The sequence below is a fragment of the Macaca nemestrina genome, chromosome 7, assembly GCF_043159975.1.
Source record: "Macaca nemestrina isolate mMacNem1 chromosome 7, mMacNem.hap1, whole genome shotgun sequence".
Classification (NCBI taxonomy): Eukaryota; Metazoa; Chordata; class Mammalia; order Primates; family Cercopithecidae; genus Macaca; species Macaca nemestrina.
The window spans coordinates 129,548,061-129,571,798 of record NC_092131.1 but is presented as its reverse complement, the minus strand read 5'-3'; the positions used below and the strand labels follow the sequence as shown (position 1 = coordinate 129,571,798).

The 23,738-nt window shown below is 47.5% G+C and overlaps 1 protein-coding gene across 4 annotated transcripts in view; it reads right to left on the bottom strand.

Annotated features, from left to right (window-relative positions):
- The window catches only part of LOC105487484 (pyruvate kinase M1/2), a 32,656-nt gene extending 19,304 nt beyond the window's left edge, over positions 1-13,352 (bottom strand). For 2 of the 4 annotated variants that reach the window (XM_011750959.2, XM_011750964.2), the window contains exons 1-2: positions 13,195-13,352; positions 838-1,004 (exon numbers count right to left, since the gene is read on the bottom strand). In XM_011750959.2, the coding sequence (XP_011749261.1) occupies positions 838-991 (154 nt within the window). In that variant the 5' untranslated portion in view covers positions 992-1,004; positions 13,195-13,352. Of the gene's footprint in view, positions 1-837; positions 1,005-2,985; positions 3,103-10,337; positions 10,475-13,194 lie in introns of those variants that run through there. The other 2 variants (XM_011750955.2, XM_011750947.2) reach the window with 2 other exon arrangements.
- Between the last annotated feature and the right edge of the window lie 10,386 nt (positions 13,353-23,738).

Here is a 23,738-nt window from a genome sequence, read left to right as displayed (position 1 = left end):
ATGTTTTTTTCTTTTTTCTTTCTTTCTTTTTTTTTGAGACAGAGTTTCATTCTTGTTGCCAAGGCTGGAGTGCAATGGTCAGGTCTCGGTTCACTGCAACCTCCACCTCCCAGGTTCAAGCGATTCTCCTGCCTCAGCCTCCCAAGTAGCTGGGATTATAGACACCTGCCACCACGCCCGGCTATTTTTTTTTATTTTTAGTAGAGATGGGATTTCACTATGTTGGCCAGGCTGGTTCTCCTGACCTCAGGTGATCCGCCCACCTCAGCCTCCCAAAGTGCTGGGATTACAGGCATGTGCCACCACACCCAGACAATTTCTTTTTTCCTAAGACAGGATCTTGCTCTGTTTCCCAGACTGGAGTGCAGTGGTGTGATCATGACTCACTGCAACTTCAATCTCCTGGACTCAGGTGATCTTTTTCTCAGCCTCCCATGTAGTCAGAACTACAGGTGCATGCCACCATGCCCAGCTAATTTTTTTTTTCTTTTGTTTTTACTTTTTGGAGAGATAGGGTCTAAGTTGCTCAGGCTGGTCTCAAATTTCTAGCCTCAGACAATCCTCCCACCTTGGCCTCCCAAAGTGCTGGGAGCCACCATACCTGGCCATCTTAGCAATTTTGAAATGTCTAATACTCTCTTATTAACTGTATTTGCCATCCTGTGCACATACTAATTCTTTACTGCAACTTCCTATGACCTGAGTCCTTTTATAAGAATCTGTGTAGCATCCCATGTAGCACCTAGGTTTGTTAGGACATTTAGTTAAGTCTTTTCAGGAGAGAAAGGGTCACTTTCCATGAAGCCCTTTTTTTGGGGAAGGGGCACACCCACTCACCAATGGTACAGATGATGCCAGTGTTCCGGGCTGTGATGGGTGGTGAGTCAATGTCCAGGCGGCACATGTGCTCCAGGAATGTGTCAGCCATGGCTGCATGCAGCTGCTGGGTCTGAATGAAGGCAGTCCCGGCTTCACTATGGGGCTTCGACATGGCTGCTGAGGTCCTGGGTCCAGACAAATTGAAAGAGAGTGGTAAGACTGAGAAGTGGTTAATATACCATTTATCATAGGAGGGTGTCTCCTGCTTATACATTAACTCAATAAGCACGCTTTGTACACAAGCCACAGGGAAGCCAGACATGCTGTGGTTATGTGGTTGCTCCTGTTAGACAAAGGGTTCACAAGATGGTGAACAATGGAAATGGACCTTACTGAACAAGTTAAAACCTCCCACCTACTGCTGACAGTCCCAAGCACCCACAGTAAGCAGGTCTCTCTTACACTAGGCTGACATCTACTTAGACAGCTTTCCCACCACCCTATCTATAAATAACATCATTTAACATGCAATGAAGGAGCTTCCAACGAAGGAAGTTATAACCAATCTTCCAGTGATACAAACAACTAACTCCTAGCTTAGTGCCTAGATAAGCCTAGATCTCTGTATGTCAAGTTGTCACAAAGCTACAAATAGCTGCTTTGTCGTGGGGCACCCACATTGCCTCTTTACAATCCTCACCCAACCCAAAGTCATTCCCCTGAATGCAAAAGCTTCCATCCTAGGAGGCTAAACCTAAAACCACATCTACTGTTGGCCAGAAGGACGTTAGGACACGTAAAGCAATTTGCAATTTGCAAAGCAAGGATAACATAAGGGCACTGGTATAATTATAAAATTATCACAACTACATTAACAGGATAGCTGCAACATAGAGAAATTAAAGTTGCTGGTCAAATCTTTTCCCCAAAAGATTTTTGATACACATCCTGTTTTCTTTTCTAAGTCTGACAAGTATACCACCACTCTGTAACACAGACCATCAGTTCCAGGTAATTAACTAGCCCAGGTCACAATCCTGACAATGGCCCTGACCTTTGCTTTCTTCATTAATGACTTACAACTAAACTCACTCAGCCTCTTAGTTAGCTGATCAGAGGCTCAGGAGAAGCTTCCAGGCAGTGTTTGAAGAACTATCAGGTAAGGATGTGAACCAGAAGCTTGCTACATTTCTCATCAGAAAGTTGTTTCCTTGAGTTCTCAGACCAAGGGCTACTCTTTCTAAAACGCTTTAGCCTAAATGCTTCAGCCAAGCAAGGCTCAGAAACAAGTCCCTCTTTAGCCCTTCCCCATCTCTTCCTAAATCTCAAAGTTCCAAATCAAGGCATCTCACACATATGACCCTTACTCCTTTACCCTGTTCCATCCCTGACTTTGTGGGCTCTCTGGGTGGCTCCAGCAGAGTATGCATCTAAACCCATCTCTGCCATCTCCAAAGAAGGCCTGTTAAGGTCCAAAGAGCTCTGAAGGCAATAGTGAACAGTCTGTCGGCTATGGAAAACTGATGGCCACAAGTCCTCAACCACAGATTCTAAAACTTTTAAAATGGGGAAATAAGATACCAACTAACTATTCAACGTGGCAAATCCATTCTTCATTTCAACTGTATTTCCTAAGCCTCTAATATCTACTATGTATCCTCTCTTCCAGGACCTATATGGTTTTGTATTTCCTAGCACCTAGTAAGTGGAAGCATTCTAGTGTTTGTTAAATGACCTTTCAGTCTCTCTGAATGCCTCTTTGTCAGAATCAAAGTTATGCCTCTGCTCCCCCGTCCCTAAATCTGAGAAACTTCTGCATTACTGACAGGAAAGCCTGGGGCGCCCTGGTCCCTCTCCCTACACTCATGGTTAAAGGGGGGCTCGCATACCTTCAGAGCTCCCAGCTGGGCTTAGGGAAGTCTGGCTGTTAAGGGAACATTACTGAGAGATGGCACAGCAGGCCAGTTGGAACACAAAGGCCTTGCTGTGGCCTCCAATGGGCCTACAATCTGGGGACCACATTGTGAACAAAATAAGATCTGAATAAGTGGGTCAGAGTAACTAATTCCACTCTTTTTAAAAACCATCAGCTGGCTCTTCTTAGACCTGAGATATCAGGGTCTTCTTGTAAAGACCTGGCTGGGGCCACTGAATGTCAGGTCATACCTTTGGTTCTCTGGGCTTGGGCTTCCGGTGACATAATGCTCTCCTTTTGGCTCAGGTTGGCTCCTTGGCCTCACTTGCAAAGACCGCTCAGAGCTGAATAAAGTGTGCCCTGGAGAGCTGTACAAGGATTAAGGTAAAAGCTGAGTGTAACTAAAGCTCTTTGGGGTAATGGAAAAATTACCTTAATAACCAGGTATCCAGGTGGCAGCTGCTCTACAGATTCAGCTGTTATGTCTCTTTAAACACGTGATTTAGTAACATTCCACTATTCTATACAAGAACCTGGTCCCTCCCCTTTTGGGAGTGGGGAAGGGACAACAAATTAAACATACCTAAAAGACCTGGGAGGATATATACTGATATTTTAATAGGATGTCATTGGGGTGGTAGGATTACAACAACAACAACAAAAATTCCTCTTTATTAACAAATTTACTGATATAAAATAAAAATACTTTTATAGTAAGAAATTATGTATACCTTTTTTGGAAATATTTATATGCATCCTATAAAATTGTTGGGAGGAAGTAAATGAAATGTGAAGATACCAATTCCATTAATCGGTTGCTGCTCTATGCACTTCAAGAATAATCTGCTTTTAAAAGATAGCAAAGATACATGTCTCAAAAAAAAAAAACAAACAAACATGTCTTAGGCCCTACATCACAAATGTATTATAGGAGAGTTTCAATGGCTTAAAGTGGTCAACCTTAATATAGTCAGAACCTCAAAGCAAAAAAAAAAAAAGTCCATAGGATAATCCCATGCCTCAGATCTGTTAGTTACATGCCCAAATCCAGCAAACTAGTCTGTTCTCAAGCTTTACAGTAAAAGCTTTGTGACAATGTTCTGGTACAGAAGGGCTGCCTCCAAGTCCAGAAGATGCCATTAGCAGATAAAATTATATTGGCCTCAAACACAAACCCTATTTCAACTATCTCAAATTAAATCTGATGCCTATAAGCTCTAATTTTTGGCCAATAAGTACAAGAATGACAAATGAAAATTTCTATAGTGGATTTACACACTAGCAGTCAAAAAAAAAAGCTTGCCTGTCAGCAAGTTCATCCATACTTCAGATCTCATGCATCCTTAATGCTCTCTTCGAGCCAGAGACCCCATACCTCAAGCTCAGGTCTTTCCTCAGGCTCTGACCTGAAGCCTCCCTTGCAGGGAGGGCCAGAGCTCTCCTGCTTTCTCCAAAATCCTCTTCCCAGCACAAGCTGCCCACACCACCAACCACCTACCTAGAGTTGTATGTAAAACACTCACTGGACTCTCCCTTGGCTCCAGGAAAGCAGCCCAGTCTTGGTTTCTCAGGGCGGGCTTCTGGGAAAGTCTCCTCTCCCTCATGCCAGTTGCCCGGACAGTGCCTGCCAGGACATGTGGCCCCACCCATGCCAGTCTGACTCACTACTGCATCCTCCTCCTAGGAAGGCACAGACATGCAGAGCCAACCTCCAGCCAGCAGTGGAAGCCTGGCGTATCCACTGATAGCAGCACACACCGTGCCCAGGTCCAGGAGCCTTATTCTTGAGCCCGAGCCCCTGCAGTAAGATCTTCCTCAGAGCCATGTCTCCTCTGTGAGAAAGGAGACACCATCTCTAAGAGGCCTTAGTCTGGAGTTACAGGTTGGAACAGGCACAATCACAGCTCAGCTCCAGGTGCCCTATTCTCCCTTTCCTTTCTCATCTCAGACAGTTCCTGGCTCTTTGTATTAGTTTCCTTTGTATCAGACACAATTTTTCGGCCATTCTTCAGAAACCAGGAGACAAAAATCATAAAAAATACCCAACACTCCCCACTCCAACCTTTTTTTTTTTTGAGACAGGCTTTCACTCTGTCACTCAGGCTGGAGTGCAGTGGTATGATTATATTATATTATATTACATTATATATTATAGCTCACTGCACCCTCAAAACGATCCTTCAGCCTCAGCACCCCAAGTAGCTGGGACTACAGGCACGAACCACACCCAGCTCCCATGCTCCACTTCTTAGGGCCAGGACTGTTGTTGGGTTGCGCTGGGAAAGATTCACGCTTCACTCCACCAATTCTTTCACAAAGGACCAAATCATTCTGCCCTAATAAACCAGCCTGGCCCGTGAGTCTGCATCTGCCTAAGTCATTTTTACTTTGTACCAATTATGCTCCGATACCAACCTCACACAGATCAACTGTAAAATGGTGGCACCTGATGCTCACTTTCTCTCTCCAACGTTGCCAGTAGGTACACAAGATTGCGTTCCTTGCTGTGACGTCAGTTTGCTACCTACATCTTCAAGCCATCATGAAGGCCTTTCAACCCTCAACTCTTCAGAACACCAGCATCCATTAGAAAGTTTGCATCATGATATTCTGGCATTCGGGTCAGCCTGCTCTCTAGCTCTCTTCCTCAACAATGGAAATGGAATTTCTAAGATTTGCCCTAATCAAACTAGGCCAGCAACATGATCAAAATGGGTGATGGGCCAGCAGAATCTAGTAAGGTCTGGAGTAGGCACTGTCCGTCTTCATATACAGTTAAGGATAATGACAATAGCGTATTTGCATATGGGTGCAGGATACAGAGGATGAGATATCTTCTAGCTAAGAGACCTGGGTCTGAAGCCCACACTTTAACCCCAGCAGGCCCCACAGCATAAAGCAGTATGGTGTTACCAAGCTACACAGAACAAAATGAGCCCACTTACAGGTTCTAGTAAAATTCCCTTGCTTTAAAAAAAAAAAAAAAAACCACAAAACACTTGGCTCTTTTATTTCTTCAGGGCTAAAAGTAAATGACTTGTCAACAGGAACCTAAGGTCCTATTTCCAGCTACAGTGTGGAATAGGGAAGAGCAGCTGATGCTAAACAGGCCTACTTCCCCAAAAGACCACTCAACTTCAGATGAAGAAGTCCTAAGTCAGAGAACCCTCAGTATCCTCAGATGCCGAGTATTTCCTGGCTCTATCCCAGCTGCTCGGTGCAGACAACTGGTTTCAGCCTGAAGGAGGTGGTTTGGGGGAAGCGTTAGTTGCCTTGGGACATGGTGCCCCCTTACTAGGATTAAAAGTAGGGTGGTGTTTCTGGGTATGATATCCACACTCTAGAACCAGGAATCCTGATTTAGGGTCCTCTTAAGTGCAACTAAGGTGGGTTATGGCCTCAGCAAAGTGAGGCACTGGCTCAGCATTTAATGGAAGGGCTGCCCTGCATTCTAGTTGGGGCAATAAAGGAGGAAAGGCAGTGCCAACTCTCCAAGAGCACTGAACTAGTTAGTATGACTGGTCTTCCTACAATAGCCTTTGTAGGTTTGCTTCTATTTTGTTATGAATTAAAGAAAAAAAAAGTTTTAACATCTGCATCTCTACCACCCAGAACTGACCATTAACACTGAGCCATGGCCGGCTGTGGTGGCTCACGCCTGTAATCCCAACAGTTTGAAAGGCTGAGGTGGGCAGATCACTTGGGACTAGGAGTTCGAGACCAGCCTGGCTAATATGGCGAAACACTGTCACTACTAAACATACAAAAATTAGCCTGGCGCGCACCTGTAATCCCAGCTACTTGGGTGGCTGAGGCACAGAGTTGCTTGAATTCAAGAAGTGCAGATTGCAGTGAACAGAGATCGCACCACCGCACTCCAGCCTGTGCAACAGAGTGAAAAACTCTGTCTCAGAAAAAAAAGGAAAAAAAAAAAAAAACACAAATAAAGGCTGAGCTGTATTTTCTTTACTTTCTTCTTCTTTTTTTTTTTTTTTTGTTGAGATGGAGTCTCACTCTGTTGCCCAGGCTGGAGTGCAGTGGCATGACCTCAGCTCACTGCAAGCTCCACCTCCCAGGTTCATGCCATTCTCCTGCCTCAGCCTCCCGAGTAGCTGGAACTACAGGCGCCTGCCACCACGCCTGGCTAATTTGTGTGTGTGTGTGTATTTTTAGTACAGACGGGGTTTCACCGTGTTAGCCAGGATGGTCTCAATCTCCTGACCTCGTGATCCGCCCGCCTCAGCCTCCCAAAGTGCTGGGATTACAGGCGTCAGCCACTGCGCCTGGCCCTCTTTACTTTCTTAAAAAAAAAAAAATTATAATTTTATACAGTTCATTTTTTCCCCATCCCCAAGCTCCTCCAACCCTTTCCACCTCCATCATGAACTCTTTTTTCTATTTTATTTATTTAAATAGAGATGGGAATCTTGTGATGTTGCCCAGGCTGGTCTCGATCTCCTGGCCTCAAGTGATCCTCCTGCATCAGCCTCCCAAAGTGCTGGGATTACAGGCGTGAGCCACTGCACCCAGCCACATCATGCATTTTGACACCCAATCGCTGTCATGAACTCTGTATCCTTCCAGTTCACTGAAGTCTATGTACAGTGTATCTGTATCTATACTGAAACCCTATAATATTGTGGTTTTCTTAATGCCCTAAGTGGTACACTGTATATATCACTGAGTAACTTGTTTTTCACTCAGCAGCACATTCAAGATCCATCCAGTGGGTATATGGATCTAGCTAATTCATTTGAACTGTTACACTAGTCCACTGTACAACAGACAATTTTATTTATGGACTCCCTTACTGGTGGCCACTCCCCCTCCCCATTAAACTAGTTTTTCTCTATTAATCAATACTTTACTCTTGTAGTACATGTCTCCCTGTACTGTATGAGTTTCTATATATCCAGAAATTGAAGTCTTAGGTCATGGGGTATGTTTATTTCTATTTTTACTAAATATGGCTGATTTGCTCTCCAAAGTGGCTGTATCAATCAACGTTGAGTTGCTGCATTCCACACCTTTTTCACTTGGTACTGCCAGACTTTTTAAATGTTTGCCCATCTGATGGGTGACATTTGTTTTTCTGCTCATCTAATGTTAATAACCAAAGAGGGATACCGAGATAGTTTCAATGTTTACGACATCTCTATTTCCCTGCTTAATTCAATCGAATCTCCTCTGAAATGGCATGGTGGACACAGTGGGTCTTATGTGCCCTGACTGATTCCATTGATGAGTAGTTCTTTTTTATTCATTGCCAAGGGAGACATCAGTTGTTTAAAACTGAAGAAACATGGCTGGGCGCGGTGGCTCATGCCTGTAATCCCAGCACTTTGGGAGGCCAAGACAGGCGGATCACGAGGTCAGCAGACCGAGACCATCCTGGCTAACATGGTGAAACCCCGTCTCTACTAAAAAATACAAAAAAATTAGCCTGGCGTGGTGGTGGGCGCCTATAGTCCCAGCTACTCAGGAGGCTGAGGCAGGAGAATGGTGTGAACCTGGGAGGCGGAGCTTGCAGTGAGCTGAGATCGTGCCACTGCACTCTACCCTGGGTTACAGTGTAAGACTCTATCTCAAAAAAATAAAATAAAATATGAAGAAACATTATCTGTAAGTAAACTGAAGATGTTTGGAAGGGATAGGACTCCCTTCAGAGAATCTTGACTGCAGTGTTCAGCCAGCAGCTGTGCTGGTCCACAGTCTGAAATGCTAGGACTGGCAACCTCACTGCCCTTGAATAACTGGTCTTGGCATCTCTCCCACCGCAGCCCCAGCCTGCTTCCAAGACTGCTTGCTGGCATGAGGAAAGAGGCTTAGAGCTCCCCAGGAGCTTTGTCTACGGACAGAAGTGGGGGAGGTGAGTCTCAGAGGCCACCGAAGGTACTGCAGCCGGCTTGCTCCCTCCTACGTGCAGACAAGCACAAACCACTGCAGGGGCGGGGCTTCGCCGCACTGGGTGGTGGGGGCCCTAAAGCCCCCAACTCCTGAGCTGAGCAGTCATACCAAGAGGCCGGAAAGCCCAGCAGATGCTGCACGCCACCCTCCACCACTCACCCAGGCTCACCTTCCCCCAACAGCTTCTTTAACAATGCCCCAAGTATTCAAATTACTCAATTATTCAGTCTGCCCCTTGGTAAAAAAATGCAAGCTCCCCAAAAGTAAGGTGGTATCACAAATGGTCTTCATATATCTGGTTGTCTAGCTCTATTCCCATCTGTATCAGAACTGATGCTTAAAGGGACAACTTAAAATCCTTAAGACCTCATACCAAATAAACCAATCTCACAAAGACCCTCGAAGTTGCAATAAAACTCTGCTCACAGGGGCAATGCATTCTTGTGGTATATCAGTTAAATTGGGATTTGACTGTGGGCTTTTGGAGTGATTCAGAAAGAAGGGTAATGTCAAATGAGTCATTTTCCTGTACTCTGGTCTCAGTCTTAGCTCTTGGCCAAGATAACACATCCGGATTTGCCTTCATAAAAGCTGAAGCAGGCCAGGCGTGGTGGCTCATGCCCGTAATCCCAGCACTTTGGGAGGCTCAGGCCAGTGGATCACCTAAGTCAGGAGTTCAAGACCAGCCTGGCTAACATGGTGAAACCCCATCTCTACTAAAAATACAAAAATATTAGCTGGGCGTGGTGGCAGGTGCCTGTAATTCCAGCTACTTCAGGAGGCTGAGGCAGGAGAATCGCTTGAACCCAGGAGGCGGAGGTTGCAGTGAGCCAAGATCGCACCATTGCACTCCAGACTGAGCAACAAGAGCAAAACTGTCAAAAAAAAAAAAAAAACCCTGAAGCTTTAAAATGAACTAAAACCCAAGTAAAGTGAGTTTGTAATGTAACTGCTGCATTTTTTTCTACCTTCCTGCCCATGGCCATTTCCTCATTTCTTCCATTGCTTCAATATTAAGAAACAAACAGCTTTAAGAAATAAAATGGTTTTTCCTGTGACCCCACATCAGTGTCACAACATTCAAGGCACAGAAGCAACTCCCATAAAGTGCTAGCTGTTTAGAGTCACAGCCACCAAATTTGCTAAGTCACTGGGGGTACAGTTCTTAAAGAGCTAATGATGCTCTTTGCTAAAATATGAATACATTATTTCTAACGCAATGCTTACAATGAAAGCAGCTGTGCTAGACAGGAGACCAACATCCATACATTTTGGTTCAAGTCAGTAACTGAGAAATGAGTTCAAGAACCTTCTTTAAGTCATCATTAATCATGTCCCAGGAGAGGCTGCTGTGCCCGCTACAAAAGGGCCAGGAATGAAGCTGCACAGACTGCATTAGCTGGGCACCGGGCTCTGCCACTCTGCACCTAAGTTCTTAAGGCAGTACAGAGAACCAGGTGACCCGGACCAATCATTTTTCACTTAGTTGAGGGACTTTTTTTTTTTTTTTTTTTTTTTGAGATGGAATCTAGCTCTGTCGCCCAGGCTGGAGTGCAGTGGCGCGATCTCGGCTCACCGCAAGCTCCGAAGTTGAGGCATTTTTAATTAGGGGAAATGCATGCTTCATTATTTGACTCACTGAAAGAGAAGGGACTTTTTAAGCCTGCAAGAACCACTACGTAGTTTCCCCACTCACCCAGCGAAGATAATTCTCTCAAAAGTAGAATAATTGACAGGTTGAGTCATCTTCCCCACAGAGCCCCACTCCCCCACAGATTTGGTGATGCGTTACATTTCCCTTCCCCACAAGACAGCCCACTCCTGCCCCCACAGCACCTCAGGCCACCAAAGGGCAAATTATTTGCTAACAATGCTGCAGCCGGGGAGTCCTGACCTCTATCTCCTCTGTGGCCTCGGGAGTAGCCACGCCCTCAAGATGGCCAACTGGGGGTTACTGATCCTGGCTCCAATCCTAATCTCACCAGCAGGCAGAGCAAGTCAAGGGCTGGAATGTTCCCCTGTTAAGAGGTATTCCACGGCCGGGCGCGGTGGCTCAAGCCTGTAATCCCAGCACTTTGGGAGGCCGAGACGGGTGGATCATGAGGTCAGGAGATCGAGACCATCCTGGCTAACACGGTGAAACCCCGTCTCTACTAAAAAATACAAAAAACTAGCTGGCCGAGGTGGCGGGCACCTGTAGTCCCAGCTACTCGGGAGGCTGAGGCAGGAGAATGGCGTGAACCCGGGAGGCGGAGCTTGCAGTGAGCCGAGATCTGGCCACTGCACTCCAGCCTGGGTGACAGAGCGAGACTCCGTCTCAAAAAAAAAAAAAAAAAAGAAAAAAAAAAAAGAGGTATTCCACTTACAGGGGAACACCGAAGGCTTAACTCAGCCCCTCCTTGCCTGCCTTTGTCTAGAGGTCCCAATCTCAGATGATCAAAGAGCATCTGCTCCAAGCAGAGAGTTGGAAAGTTACATTATCAGTGACTTTGTCAATATTAAACCAGATCCCTGGGGGGACTGGTTTCCAGGAGACACGTGGTTAGAGAGCCTGATTCCCCACGATTAGCTGCAGGCGTTTGCGGACAGCAGTAAGATAATGAATCAAGGCCCTTATGCTCAATTCTGGACTAAGTAATTGTGCTAGAAAATAATATATTCATTCACAGGCTTTTCTTCTGGGTATTTCGCCAGAGATTAGACACTTAACTGAGTGTGCAACATCCACGTAGGCATGAATCCTTTCAACCATCATGAGGAAAATGTTACTCCCAGTTTTCCCAGGGGAAACTGAGGTGTAGAGGCTGAACTCCTTCAATCAGTCTCAGGAAATTAATGAGTCAAACCTGATTCTAAAAGCCTTTCTGACAACTTCCCGATGTCTCTCTCCACGTGGACCTTCACTGTCGGCCTCACTTTAACCCGTACCAGCAAAGGTCCAAGCCCTGGGTCTGGAGTATGCAGATTAAGAAGCCCAGGGATGCCTTTCCATGACTAGTCTTTAAATGACCTTCAGACTGGAAGGTGCTTTCCTGCATCTTCTAATCCAGTGTGCTTGCCACCTGGTGAGACCTTACGAGGCTTCCTGTCCCCCTCCCTCCCACAGCAGGAAGCTCGTGCCCCACTCCCAGCATTACCGGGTATACATTTTAAGATTGTGAGCTCGGTGGGCTATGACTCGTCCAGTCATTCTGGTCTCTAACTCCGACCCCCAAAGAGCCCGTGACCCACACCGTTTGCGTTGAGTGAACGCCACAGATTTCCTGCCCCCTCAGTAACCAGAGCCCACCCCCACCCCACCCCGCGGCCTCCGCGTTCCACAATCAGGGCGCATGTGTTAAAAAAACCTGCTGGATAATAAAAAAAAAAAAAAAAAAAAAAAAAGAAAGAAAAAAGAAAAAACGAAAAGAAAAAAAAAAAACGTGCCGGAGAGGCGCGGAGCGGGCGAGGGCCGGCAGGCCCCAGCGAAGCCTGCAGACGTTTCTACGGCCCGTTACGCGGCCCAAGGCCACCGCCCGGTGAAGCGGGGTGGACCCTGGGCGCGGCCGCTACGTGCAGCCCGGCCGCGGCGAGATGGAGCGTGGTCCCCGGTGGCCACCCGGCAAGGGCCGGGAGAGCTCGCGGGTCCCGAGCCATTCCCAGACCCTCGCAGGCCACCCATCTAATCCCGGTCGCATGGGACAGCACCGCGCCGCAGGGGCAGCCGCCCTGCCTCCTGGCAGCGGGGCAGGCCAACGTTACGTAAGCCTCCAGCTGCTCCCGGGCCGCCGCATCCCGCCCGCCGCGCGGGCGACCCAGCCCAGCCCTCCGCCCGCCCGCCCCGGACACGGGGCCCCAGCACCGCCCGAGCCTCCTGGGAGTTGGGAGGCGGTGATGGAAAATGGGCGCGGGACCGCGCTCGGAGACCGGAGCAAGTGGGCGGGCGCGACCAGAGCAGAGAGGGAGGGAGGCGACATGCCAGGCGAGGAGGGGGATGCGGGAGAGCGGACGTGACCAGCGAGCAGGGGGAGGGGCGGCAAGAGGGAACTGGGGCGCAGGAAGGGCGGTCGCGCATAAATGGAGCATGGACCCGGGAGGGGAACCAGAACCGAGTTTCAGTAAGTTACACGGAAGCCATTAGAACGAAGGGGCAAGCACAGGTTTAAGAGGAGTGGGTGGAAGGACCGGACTTGAGGAGGAAGTGGAACAAACGGGCACGGAACAGAGGGCGCGGAGAAAGGGGAGGCAAGGGTGGAATCAATCACGAGGGACCGAGAGAAGGCAGGCAAGGATGGAGGCGCATTGAGGATTGGGGCAGGAGGATGGGACCAGAATGAGGGGGTAGGGCTGGGACGGGAAAGGAGCCGGCGGACCCGCCTGATCTGGAAGGAACGGCGCTGGGGACTTCTGAGGAGCCGTTCTCCAGTATCTGAGCTCCACCGCGTCCCACATGCCCCGGATCCTGCGCTGCCCCGCCTGCGTGCCCGGGGCCGGCCGGCGCGCCGGGATTCCGCACTAGCCGGGTGCACGGGCCCTTGGTGGGGACAGATGGCGCAGCCTCTTGCACCGCTCACCTCTGGCGCTGACCGACTCGGGCTACGCTGCAAATTGGAAGAGATGTGGATCCCAGGGACGTGCAGCTGCTGTGCGAGTAGCAGGGGCCTCAGCCTCAAGGTTATCCCGCTGCGGGCCGCCGCAATCCCTCCGCCGCCCCGCCCTCTGTCCAATCTCGGCTCCCGGCGACCCGGGCCCCGCCCCCTGCGTCTTTGCGGGCGCAGTCACCTTCAGGAGGAAGCGCGGTGGCGGCGGCAGAAAGCGCGGGCAGGTTGCCCTTTCGGGGGGACTAAATTCTGCGGCGGAAGGACACAGATTCAGAGCCACAGTTTAAGGAACCGACGGCCAATGGGAACGCGGCGGGGCAGCGGATCCCGCCCCTAGAGCGACTTCTCTCCTAGACCCCCGGGCGCCGGGCCACCTGTTGCCGCCAAGTTGGGCTGCCAGATGAGGTCTCTTCTTGGCTCTCGGCCCAGGCCACCCCAACTGTCCCGGCCTACCTGGGCAGGGCCCAGATTTATGGGTTCCGGGGCAGCATTCTCCCGGCCCCGCCCTGCCACTCCCCACTCCTCCGGGTGTCTGCCCTGGCGCACCCTCGGAGACTGAGCTGAACGGGAAGTTGGGGAGAGCTGCAGACTTGTGCGTGGTTGGAGGTCTCGACCGCCTTCGGAGGGGCTCTGGCACTGGAGCGGCAGTAGGGAGAACTAGGGACTGCGAAGTGGGCCTGGAGCGGGAGCGCGAGGCCCTTTTCCTCTTAGGACCATTTGTTGTCTTAGAACCGCGGAACAAGGAAGGACAGGTTGGGGCCATGTGAATAATTTAGTAGGGTCTGGAATCCTGCAGAGCGAATGCCTGAGAGTAAAAAGCAAATAGACAGCGTTGATATTAGCGCAGAGCTGGGCATCTGGAAATATCAACTCAGAACATTAGAGCCGATAACCTATGCAGGAGTCAGCATTTCTGTTTTCACCTTGTCATGAATTTAAGTCAATATTGTTGGAACTTTTCTTACATTTTTCTACAAGACATTTTCCGATTTCCCAATTGTTAGCCAGCAACCAATGATGCGAGCAGTTATCAATTAAACAGCTGTTAACTCTTGCCTTCATTCACAGATACAATGTTGCGCATTCAAAATGTGAAGACAGTTCTCTCAGGTTCTTTTTTTCTTTTCCTGGCAAAAGAGACCAAATGAGTGTGACCTGCTCAGGCTTACCCACTGCCTGCAGCTGAATCACAGGCCTTCATTCGCTTCCTGTTAGCTCAGATAAGCTGGGATGAGACAGTGACAGCCTAAAAGTAAATTTCTGTTTGAAGTGAGATAAAAATTTTTCACTTTCTTCTGTAAGCCTTTCCTGGTCACTTTAGCTGTTGTTGAGAAGGAAATGCTTGATTATTAAGGTGGTGAAAGAACATGAAGTTGTTGAGAAGAAAAAAAGACATACCCCCCCTAGGGAGAGTTAGATTGCTCCCTGTCAGAGAAAGAGGGATGGCATAAAAGGCCCTTTTTGGCCCCTAAGCTGAGGACTAAGAACAGTGATGGACAGCACTGGGATGGCAAGGATCTGGCCGATGCTGGACCATGTTGTATTTTAAAGTTCTAAATTGGGTGCGGTGGCTCACGCCTGTAATCCCAACACCTTGGGAAGCCGAGGCGGGCGAATCACATGAGGCCAGGAGTTGAGACCATCCTGGCCAACGTGGTGAAATCCCATCTTTACTAAAAATACAAAAACTAGCTGGGCGTGGTGGTGCACGTCTGTAATCCCAGCTACTCGGGAAACTGAGGCAGAATGGCTTGAATCCGAGAGGTGGAGGTTGCAGTGAGCAGAGATCGCTCCACTGCACTCCAGCCTCGGTGACAGAGACAGACCCTGTCTCAAAAACAACAAAAAAGTTCTAAATCTAGATATGTTCCCAAGACTGAAATGCACATGTAGAATTGATGGCAAACTGTTACTCCTCAGTTGCAGATTTTGATCTGACAGTTCTAGAAATGCTGTCCATAAGCCTCTGGCAGAGACAAATCCAACGAATCCTTGCTCACATTAGATGCATAATAGGCCAGGTGCGGTGGCTCACGCCTGTAATCCCGGCCGAGGCGGGCAGATCACGAGGTCAGGAGATTGAGACCATCCTGGCCAACATGGTGAAACCCCGTCTCTACTAAAAATACAAAAATTAGCCTGGCGTGGTGGCGGGCGCCTGTAGTCCCAGCTACTCATGAGGCTGAGGCAGGAGAACCACTTGAACCCAGGAGGCAGAGGTTGCAGTGAGCTGAGATGGCGCCACTGCACTCCAGCCTTGGCAACAGAGCGAGACTCCATCTCAAAAAATAAATAAATAAGTGCATAGTAAAAATTTGTCACACTGAATTTAAGGCAATTTTCCTTTTTGCTGATAAGTATAGAAGATCAAACTTGGAGGCCAGGTGCCATGGCTCACACCTGTAATCCCAGCACTTTGGGAGGCCGAGGTGGGCGGATCACAAGGTCAGGAGATCGAGACCATCCTGGCTAACACAGTGAAACCCCATCTCTACTAAAAATACAAAAAATTAGCCAGGCGTGGTGGCACGCACCTATAGTCCCAGCTACTCGGGAGGCTGAGGCAGGAGAATCGCTTGAACCCAAGAGGCGGAGGTTGCAGTGAGCCAAGATTGCGCCACTGCACTCCAGCTTGGCTAACAGTAAGACTCTGTCTCAAAAAAAAAAATCAAGCTTCGGTTCCATCATAGCTTAGTTCCAGTTCCACCCACTAGCCCTATGACCAAATATTGTAATTTTTAATGTGTAGAAGTCCAGTTCCTCAAAAGTAAATTGAGGACAATTTACTTTTATGGTGGGGTTTGATGATGTATGTGAATGAGTCCAACACTGCCCAATAGGCATCCTCTTTCTTTGGGAATTGACTAGTCCTGGGGGCTGTCCTTGTGTGATACACACACACATACACACGTTTTCATCCAAAGTTCCTTGCTTAAACTCCCACAGCTCTTGTTAGTCTTTTGTTTATAATGTTGGGGGCACTTTAGGCTCAGAAGCAGGCCTCAGAGAACAGAATTCTCTCTCTCCCTCTCTGACCTTCTTCTGCCTTCTTTTGACCTGTTCCTTTTCCCCCAAGGCAGAAATCTTCCCCCAACTTGGTGTCTTGGATCTGGCTATAAATAAGTTATTTGTCATACCTTTTCTGATGGTAGGTTGTAAGACCCCCATTTCAGAAGGGGTCCTGCCCTGTACCTTGGAGGACGGAATGCTGCACACAGGCCAAGACAAATCTCGACAGGCCTTGCTGGGTTCCCTCACTCAGTCTAGACTATCAGTATGAGATCATATCTTTTGGTCCAAGCACATTTCTACATGATTATCAATCATGCCTATCCAAGGAAGTCTCCATAAAAGGGGAATTCTCCATAAAAGGCCTAGGAGGACAGGATTTGGAGGGCTTTCAGATAGGAGGTTCCTGGAGGGTATCACTCCCAGGGAGGGCATGGAGCTTCCATGCCCCTTCCCCCATACCTGGCCCTGTGCATCTCTTCATCTGTATTCATTATAATATCCCTTGTAATAAACCAGTAAATGTGTTTCCCTGAGTTCTGTGAGCCTCTGTGGCAAATTAATTGAACCCAAAAAGGGGATCATGGGAATCCCAAATTGAAGTTGGTCAGACAGAAGTTCTGGAGACCCATACTAACTACTGATGTCCAAACCGGGGGCAGTCTTGGGGACTGGGACCTCAACCTGTGGAATCTGACATTATCACCAGGTACAGTGCCAGAATTGAATTGGAGGACACCCAGATGATGCCTGCAGCAGAACTGATTGCCTGCTTGGTGTGAGGGAAAACCCCCCACATATTTGGTCACAGAAGTCTGTGTTGATTGTTGTAGTGGTGGTGTGAGAACAGAGGAAAACTATAGTCTGAGTTGGTTTTTTCCACAAACACCTTCTGACCAGAGCCAGAATGTCTTCCTGAATATAAGCTTGCCCTTCTCTGGGCCATCACTTCTTTGACCCAGTAACAGGTCAGGACTACAGGAAACTGGGGTTGCTGAAGGAGGACACAGGGTTCTCCCCCTAGAGCCAGCTCTTCCACTGTGTTCCTGGACTTGACCAGGATGGGAGGGGAAACTGCTAGGTTCACTGGATTTTGGTGTGAGTATAGGTGGAAATTGGTATGTTTTCTGTTTGGATTCTTGACCACAGAATCTACAGTTTAATGGTTTAACTCTCTAAAATCATTTGGAGTCCCTGGAGAAGGGGTGGTAGGTGTGTCAACAAACCATAATGAACCTAATCCTGGAGCCTAAAGACAAGCTTTGGCCCTGATGAAGAGGGTGAGATTACAAGCCTTACATCAATTATGTGACATCTTAGCCTCTCTCTGAAATGGCAGTGTTCTCTCAGGACAATTCAATTTCCAGGGCAGCCTACCACGCCCAGCCTCTACGTGAAATTTAAAAATTAGCCAGGGCCAGGCTTGGTGGCTCACGCCTGTAAACCCAGCACTTTGGGAGGCCGAGGAGGGCAGATCAACTGAGGTCGGAAGTTCGAGACCAACCTGGACAACATGGCAAAACCCCGTCTCTACTAGAAATAGAAAAAATTAGCCAGGCGTGGTGGCGGCCACCTGTAATCCCAGCTACTCAGGAGGCTAAGGCAGAAGAATCGCTTGAACCCAGAAGGCGGAGGTTGCAGTGAGCTGAGATTGTGCCATTGCACTCCAGGCAGGGCGACAAGAGGGAGACTCCGTCTCTAAATAAATAAAATGTAGAGATGGGGTCTCACTGTTGCCCAGACTGGTCTCAAACTCCTAGGCTCAAGTGATCTGCTTGCCTCAGCCTCCCAAAGTGCTGGGATTACAGGTGTGGGTCACTGCACCAAGCCCAGGTGAACTTTTTTTTTTTTTTTTTTTTTTTAGACAGAGTCTTGCTCTGTTGCCCAAGCTGGAGTGCAATGGTGTGATCTCAGCTCACTGCAACTTCCACCCCCCGGGTTCAAGTGATTCTCCTGCCTCAGCCTCCTGAGTAACTGGGATTACATGCACCCACCACCATGCCCAGCTAATTTTTCTATTTTTGGTACAGACGGGGTTTCACCATGTTGGTCAGGCTGGTCTTGAACTTCTGTTCTCAGGTGATCCATCTGTCTCGGCCTCCCAAAGTGCTGGGATTACAAGCATGAACCGCTGCACCTGGCCTCAACTTCTATTCTACCTCTTCCTTCAAACTCCTCCAATTTCTCCAGGCCTATGAGGGTGGCATATCAGTTTCCCCAGACAAATCCTGGAAGATAAAGTTAGCCTTCGGAGTTAGGGATAAAGAGAGAACAGGCTGTCTGTGTGGAAAGGGCATGCTTCATGGAGGAGACATTCAAGCTAAGCATGGAAAATTGATTAGAATAGAGATGGGTATGGGAAGGCCATGTTGTGGGGGGAGGCTGTGGGAGGGACAGTAAACAAATACTGAATGTTTTCTGAATGCAACTGTGTATCTAGGTTTCCCCAGGCTCCTGCAACCTCATCAGTGCTTAGAATGGAAGGGTTGAAGCTTAAGGAGTCCTTGGTCACTCTGATGGAAGTATAATCTTAGCCAAGGTGACCCTGGAAGCCAATGTGACCTCCAGCAATCTTTCTCCAGCCCAGAAATGCTGGGTTCACTGGACAAAGCCTCCTTAGAGTGATCTAATCCTATCCACCAAGCAACTCCCTTGGAGGCCCTGTGCTCTTTTTTTTTCCCTGTAAATGTAGCCAGAGCTCAGGCCCCCAAAGATGCAAGTGGCACTATAAACAGACCCTATCCCCCAAAAGTAATCTGCCTAGGTGTACTCTGGCACTTAGAATAAGAAGGCATCAGTGAAGCCCTGAACAAGTGGCTCCCTCCCCAGGGGTCTTCTGGCTTCAGTTCCACCAGTCTGCTTTTTCCCTGACACAATTCCACTCTTCACCTGTGTCTGCCCTTGCTCATTGGCTGCCAGCTAATCTGACCCACTTATCCCAGGAAGGACAGCTAGGACTGAGAAGACTTTGGGTCTTCTCCTAAACAAAATAATTTTTTTTTTTTTTTTTTTGAGACGGAGTCTCCCTCTGTTGCCAAGGCTGGAGTGCAGTGGCGCCATGTTGGCTCACTGCAAGCTCTGTCTCCCGGGTTCACGCCATTCTCCTACCTCAGCTTCCCGAGTAGCTGGGACTACAGACACCCACCACCACACCCGGCTAAATTTTTTTTGTATTTTTAGTAGAGACAGGGTTTCACTGTGTTAGCCAGGATGGTCTCGATCTCCTGACCTCGTGATCCGCCCACCTTGGCCTCTCAAAGTGCTGGGATTACAGGCATGAGCCACCGTGCCTGGCCAGCAAAATAATTTTTAACTTATAGTGGCATCTCTGGCTCACTGTGAGAGGAGGAGAGGTCTGATGCATTTGTGGCAAGTCCTGTGTTCAAAGGAGCCAATGAATCTTCAAATGAACTGCAGCCTACCTTATTCCCACTTCTCCTGGGGGAGGAGGGCTCTAAGAGGAATTACATGACCCACAGAGCTTCCTCTATACTACTCCTGAATTGGACCCAGAAGTTGTGGCATCCCTCAAACCTCCATCTCAGAATCCATTCTGTGAGAAGCCGGTTAAGAAACCCAGTAATGACTCAGCACCAGACTCTTCTCCCCTCTGCCCACCAGCCAGAATGAAAGGCAGAATCGAGCAGGCTCCTCCCCAATGGATGGCCACATCCTCACCACAAACTGAGTCATGGTCACACCCTGCCTGATGGAAAATTACCAGGAGGAGGGAAACAGAAGGTTAAACTCCAGGGGTTTGTAATTTCTCAACCTAAGAATCAGATAAATGTTTGAGGTGATGGATATCCCACTTACCCTGATGTGATTTGTGCATTCCATACCTGTATCAAAATAACTCAAGTAACCCATAAATATATATACCTATTTATGTACCCACAAAAATAAAAAAAATAGCCATCTACTCTGTACCTGGAACTAATGAAGAAAATAGTTCTTTTCCTGACCCTAGTCCTAACCAAGCATGTCCAGGTCTATGAAGTGAGACTGCTTGAGCTGAGGACTATGTGAAAGGTAGACCCCGTCAACCTGTATTTATGGTATTTGCAATAGGCTTGGCCCTGTGAAGGATAATGCCTTGTTGCTCACACCTGGGTTTCACAGGCTCCAGCTTCCCCACTTCCAGAAGAACCAGGCCTGGGCAGAGAAAAGGGGCAACTTTACCTCAATTCCCCCTCCAGGCTGTGGGAGGATTCCTCTCCAGAAACTCAGGGTCCCACCCAAGTTTCCCTACAATGAAGGCATTCTTGTATTTGTGGGGTTTTAATTATATTTGTTTTACCTCATATACATTAAGATATTATCATCTGTAGCTTCTAAACTTCTTAGATCCAAAAAGTCCTATTGCTTTTCTGTGGTACTATGAAATGATGTATTTAATTTTATTACAATTTTATTGGCATAAAAAGATTATTAGACAGATGCTTTTTTTTTGTTAAGTGACACCCATAGGCTAGCTCAGCTATTGGAGTTTTTCTGGTAATATACACCATCTGTTCCTTCTCATTCCATCATTTGCTAGTACTGCTATATTGGATGTCAGTGATACAGAGAAACTGTAAGAAATGTTTACAACTGAGAAAAATCTATTAACAATCTTTGAAATTGAACAGAAATGTTGTTATACCATTTGAGTAGCCACACACCAAAGTTCAGTTGCTAGAACATCAGTGAGAACACCTGGAGAAGGTCTAGGATAACAGAGTGGTTAAAAGAACTCAGGTTCTGGAGTTGGGCAGATCTAGTTAAAAACAGCACTGGTTGCGCACGGTAGCTCATGCCTGTAATCCCAGCACTTTGAGAGGACTGCTTGAGGCTAGCGGTTCAAGACCAGTCTGGGCAACATGGCAAGATCCCATTTCTACAAAAATTTTTTTAAAATTAGCCAGGCACGGTGGCACATGCCTGTAGTAATAGTTACTTGAGAGGCTGAGGCAGGAGGATCACTTGAACTCAGGAGTTCAAAGTTGCATGAGCTATGATCACACCACTGCACTCCAGCCTGGGTGAGACTGAGACCAAGTCTCATAAAAAACCAAAAAGCAAAACTTAACATTGCCACTAACCAGCTGTGGGGCCTTAGATACATTATTTAAGATCTCTAAAGAAAACCTATCTTCCAGCTTTGTGGTCAGGATTAAATGAAAAAATATTTGTAAAGTTTGAACACTTTACAGCATAGAACCAGAACAGCAGTCTGGAGTCAGGCAGCCTGTCACTAGCTGTGGAACATAAGTTACTTATGCTCTGTGTCTCTGCTTTCTCATCTACAAAATAGGAATAATCACACCTACTTCACAGGCTTGTTCTGAGAATTACGACTCAACATATGTAGAAAACTTACAATATTGGCTGGGCATGGTGGCTCACCCCTGTAATCTCAGCACTTTGGGAGGCCAAGGCAGGTGGATCACCTGAGGTCAGGAGTTCGAGACCAGCCTGACCAACATGGTGAAACCCCGTCTCTACCAAAAATACAAAAAATTAGCTGGACGTGGTGGTGCATGCCTGTAATTCCGGTTACTCAGGAGGCTAAGGAAGGAGAATCACTTGAACTGGGGAGGCGGAAGTTGTAGTGAGCTGAGATGGCACCACTGCACTCCAGCCTGGACAAAAAGAGTGAAGCTCCATCTCAGGAAAAAAAAAAAAAAAAGAAAAGAAAACTTTTAATACCGAGCACACAGTAAGTAATCCAAAGTGTTAACAAATTATTAAAGTGCTCAGCATAATGTCAGCACCTTCTTAGTAAAAACTAAAGAAAATGTCAGCTATCTCTACTACTACAGAGATGGGCACAAAGTCCTCTCAGGAGGCAGGTATTTCAGTTAGAGTGGGCTCAGTGATGAGGTCATTTACTTGGTGAAGATGTTATTTCCTAGACCTGAAATCAGAACAGGAGAAGAGGGCTTAGGAGACTTGTAAATTAGAACGTATTAGTGTTGATCAAGAATGAGCAAAGTTTAAGAAACAGCTTCTAGAGGGATGGACCTTAAGAATGGTACTTGCATGTTAAAGCAGGTCAGAACTAAAAACCAGGGTAAGGTACCCAGGCAAGAAGGTACGTCTAAAGTACGGTGAACGTAACAAAAGACAACAGGTAGTCTAGAGTGGGCTTTGTAAATTAAGCTACAACAGATTAAGAAAACCCTATCCTTGAAATGCCAGGCTTAGTTAATGCTTTTTGTATTCTCTGTGCTTATATTCCTGTTTTTCTTTTTTTTTTTTTGGTTTTTTTTTTTAGATGGAGTCTTGCTCTGTCACCTAGGCTGCAGTGCAGTGGTGCGATCTCCGCTCACTGCAAGCTCTGCCTCCCAGGTTCAGGCCATTCTCCTGCCTCAGCCTCCCGAGTAGCTGGAGGCTGGACCATCACGCCCAGCTAACTTTTGTATTTTTAGTAGAGATGGGGTTTCACACCTTATAGTTAGCCAGGATGGTCTCGATCTCCTGACCTCGTGATCCACCCTCCTCGGCCTCCCAAAGTGCTGGGATTACAGACGAGAATCACCGCGCCTGTTTTTCTTCATTAGTATTTCATAAAGTCTGTAATCCCAGCACTTTGAGAGGCCGACAGAGGCGGATGGCTTGAGCCCAGGAGTTGGAGACCAGCCTGGGCAACATGGTGAAATGCCATCTCTCCAAAGAGTATGGAAATTATCCATGCGTGGTGGCACCTGCCTGTGGTCCCAGCTACTTGGGAGGCTGAGGTGGGAGGATCACCTGAGCTTGGTAGGTCAAGGCAACAGAGTAAGACCGTGTCTCAAAAAAAAAAAAAAAAAAATTTCATAAAATATTTGGAAATGTCCGACTCAGCCATCTATGCTTATAACTAAGGATTTGGGGTACATGAAGCACAGCCTGAAAAGGACAGCAAAATGCTGAAATGGGAATTTCAACAGGGAGAAGAAAAAATTCACTAAAACAATGAGGTTTCCTAGAAAGAGCTGCCTTCCTTTACCACCTTGCTAACCTTGGCGAAATTGGGTTGTTTCATTAAGTGAAGCTGCATTCCCTTAGGATGTCTTTATAGATTTCGACTGAGAGATAAACCCCACTTCCTGCTCCCACCAGTTCTCCCCTAACCTCACTTACCCCAAAGAAATAGGTTGGAGGAGAAAGAGAGTAGGGGCTCAGTTCCTGAGATATAGAGCAAGGGAGACTGGGCAGGTTTGTGCAGAAAGCAATAGGCCCTAAAGGCAGTAAATCTTAGCTGCTCTGGCCTCAATGGCCCTTTTAAATTTTGACTAATAGTCATTATTGGTATTCCATATTCTCGGTTTGTTTCATCTGCACAACTGGTAAGTTTCCCTTTAATACACTGATCAAAAAGCTGACAGATCTGTAGTATACTACAATAAATGGACACAACTTTGATACCATGCAACATAAACAGTCCCAACCCACAGGATATTCCATTCTCCCCCACCCCCCTGCCCCTTGTGAGGGCTTGGGGCAGGTGCTGCTCCAAAGCTAGTCAGACCACAGTGATCATA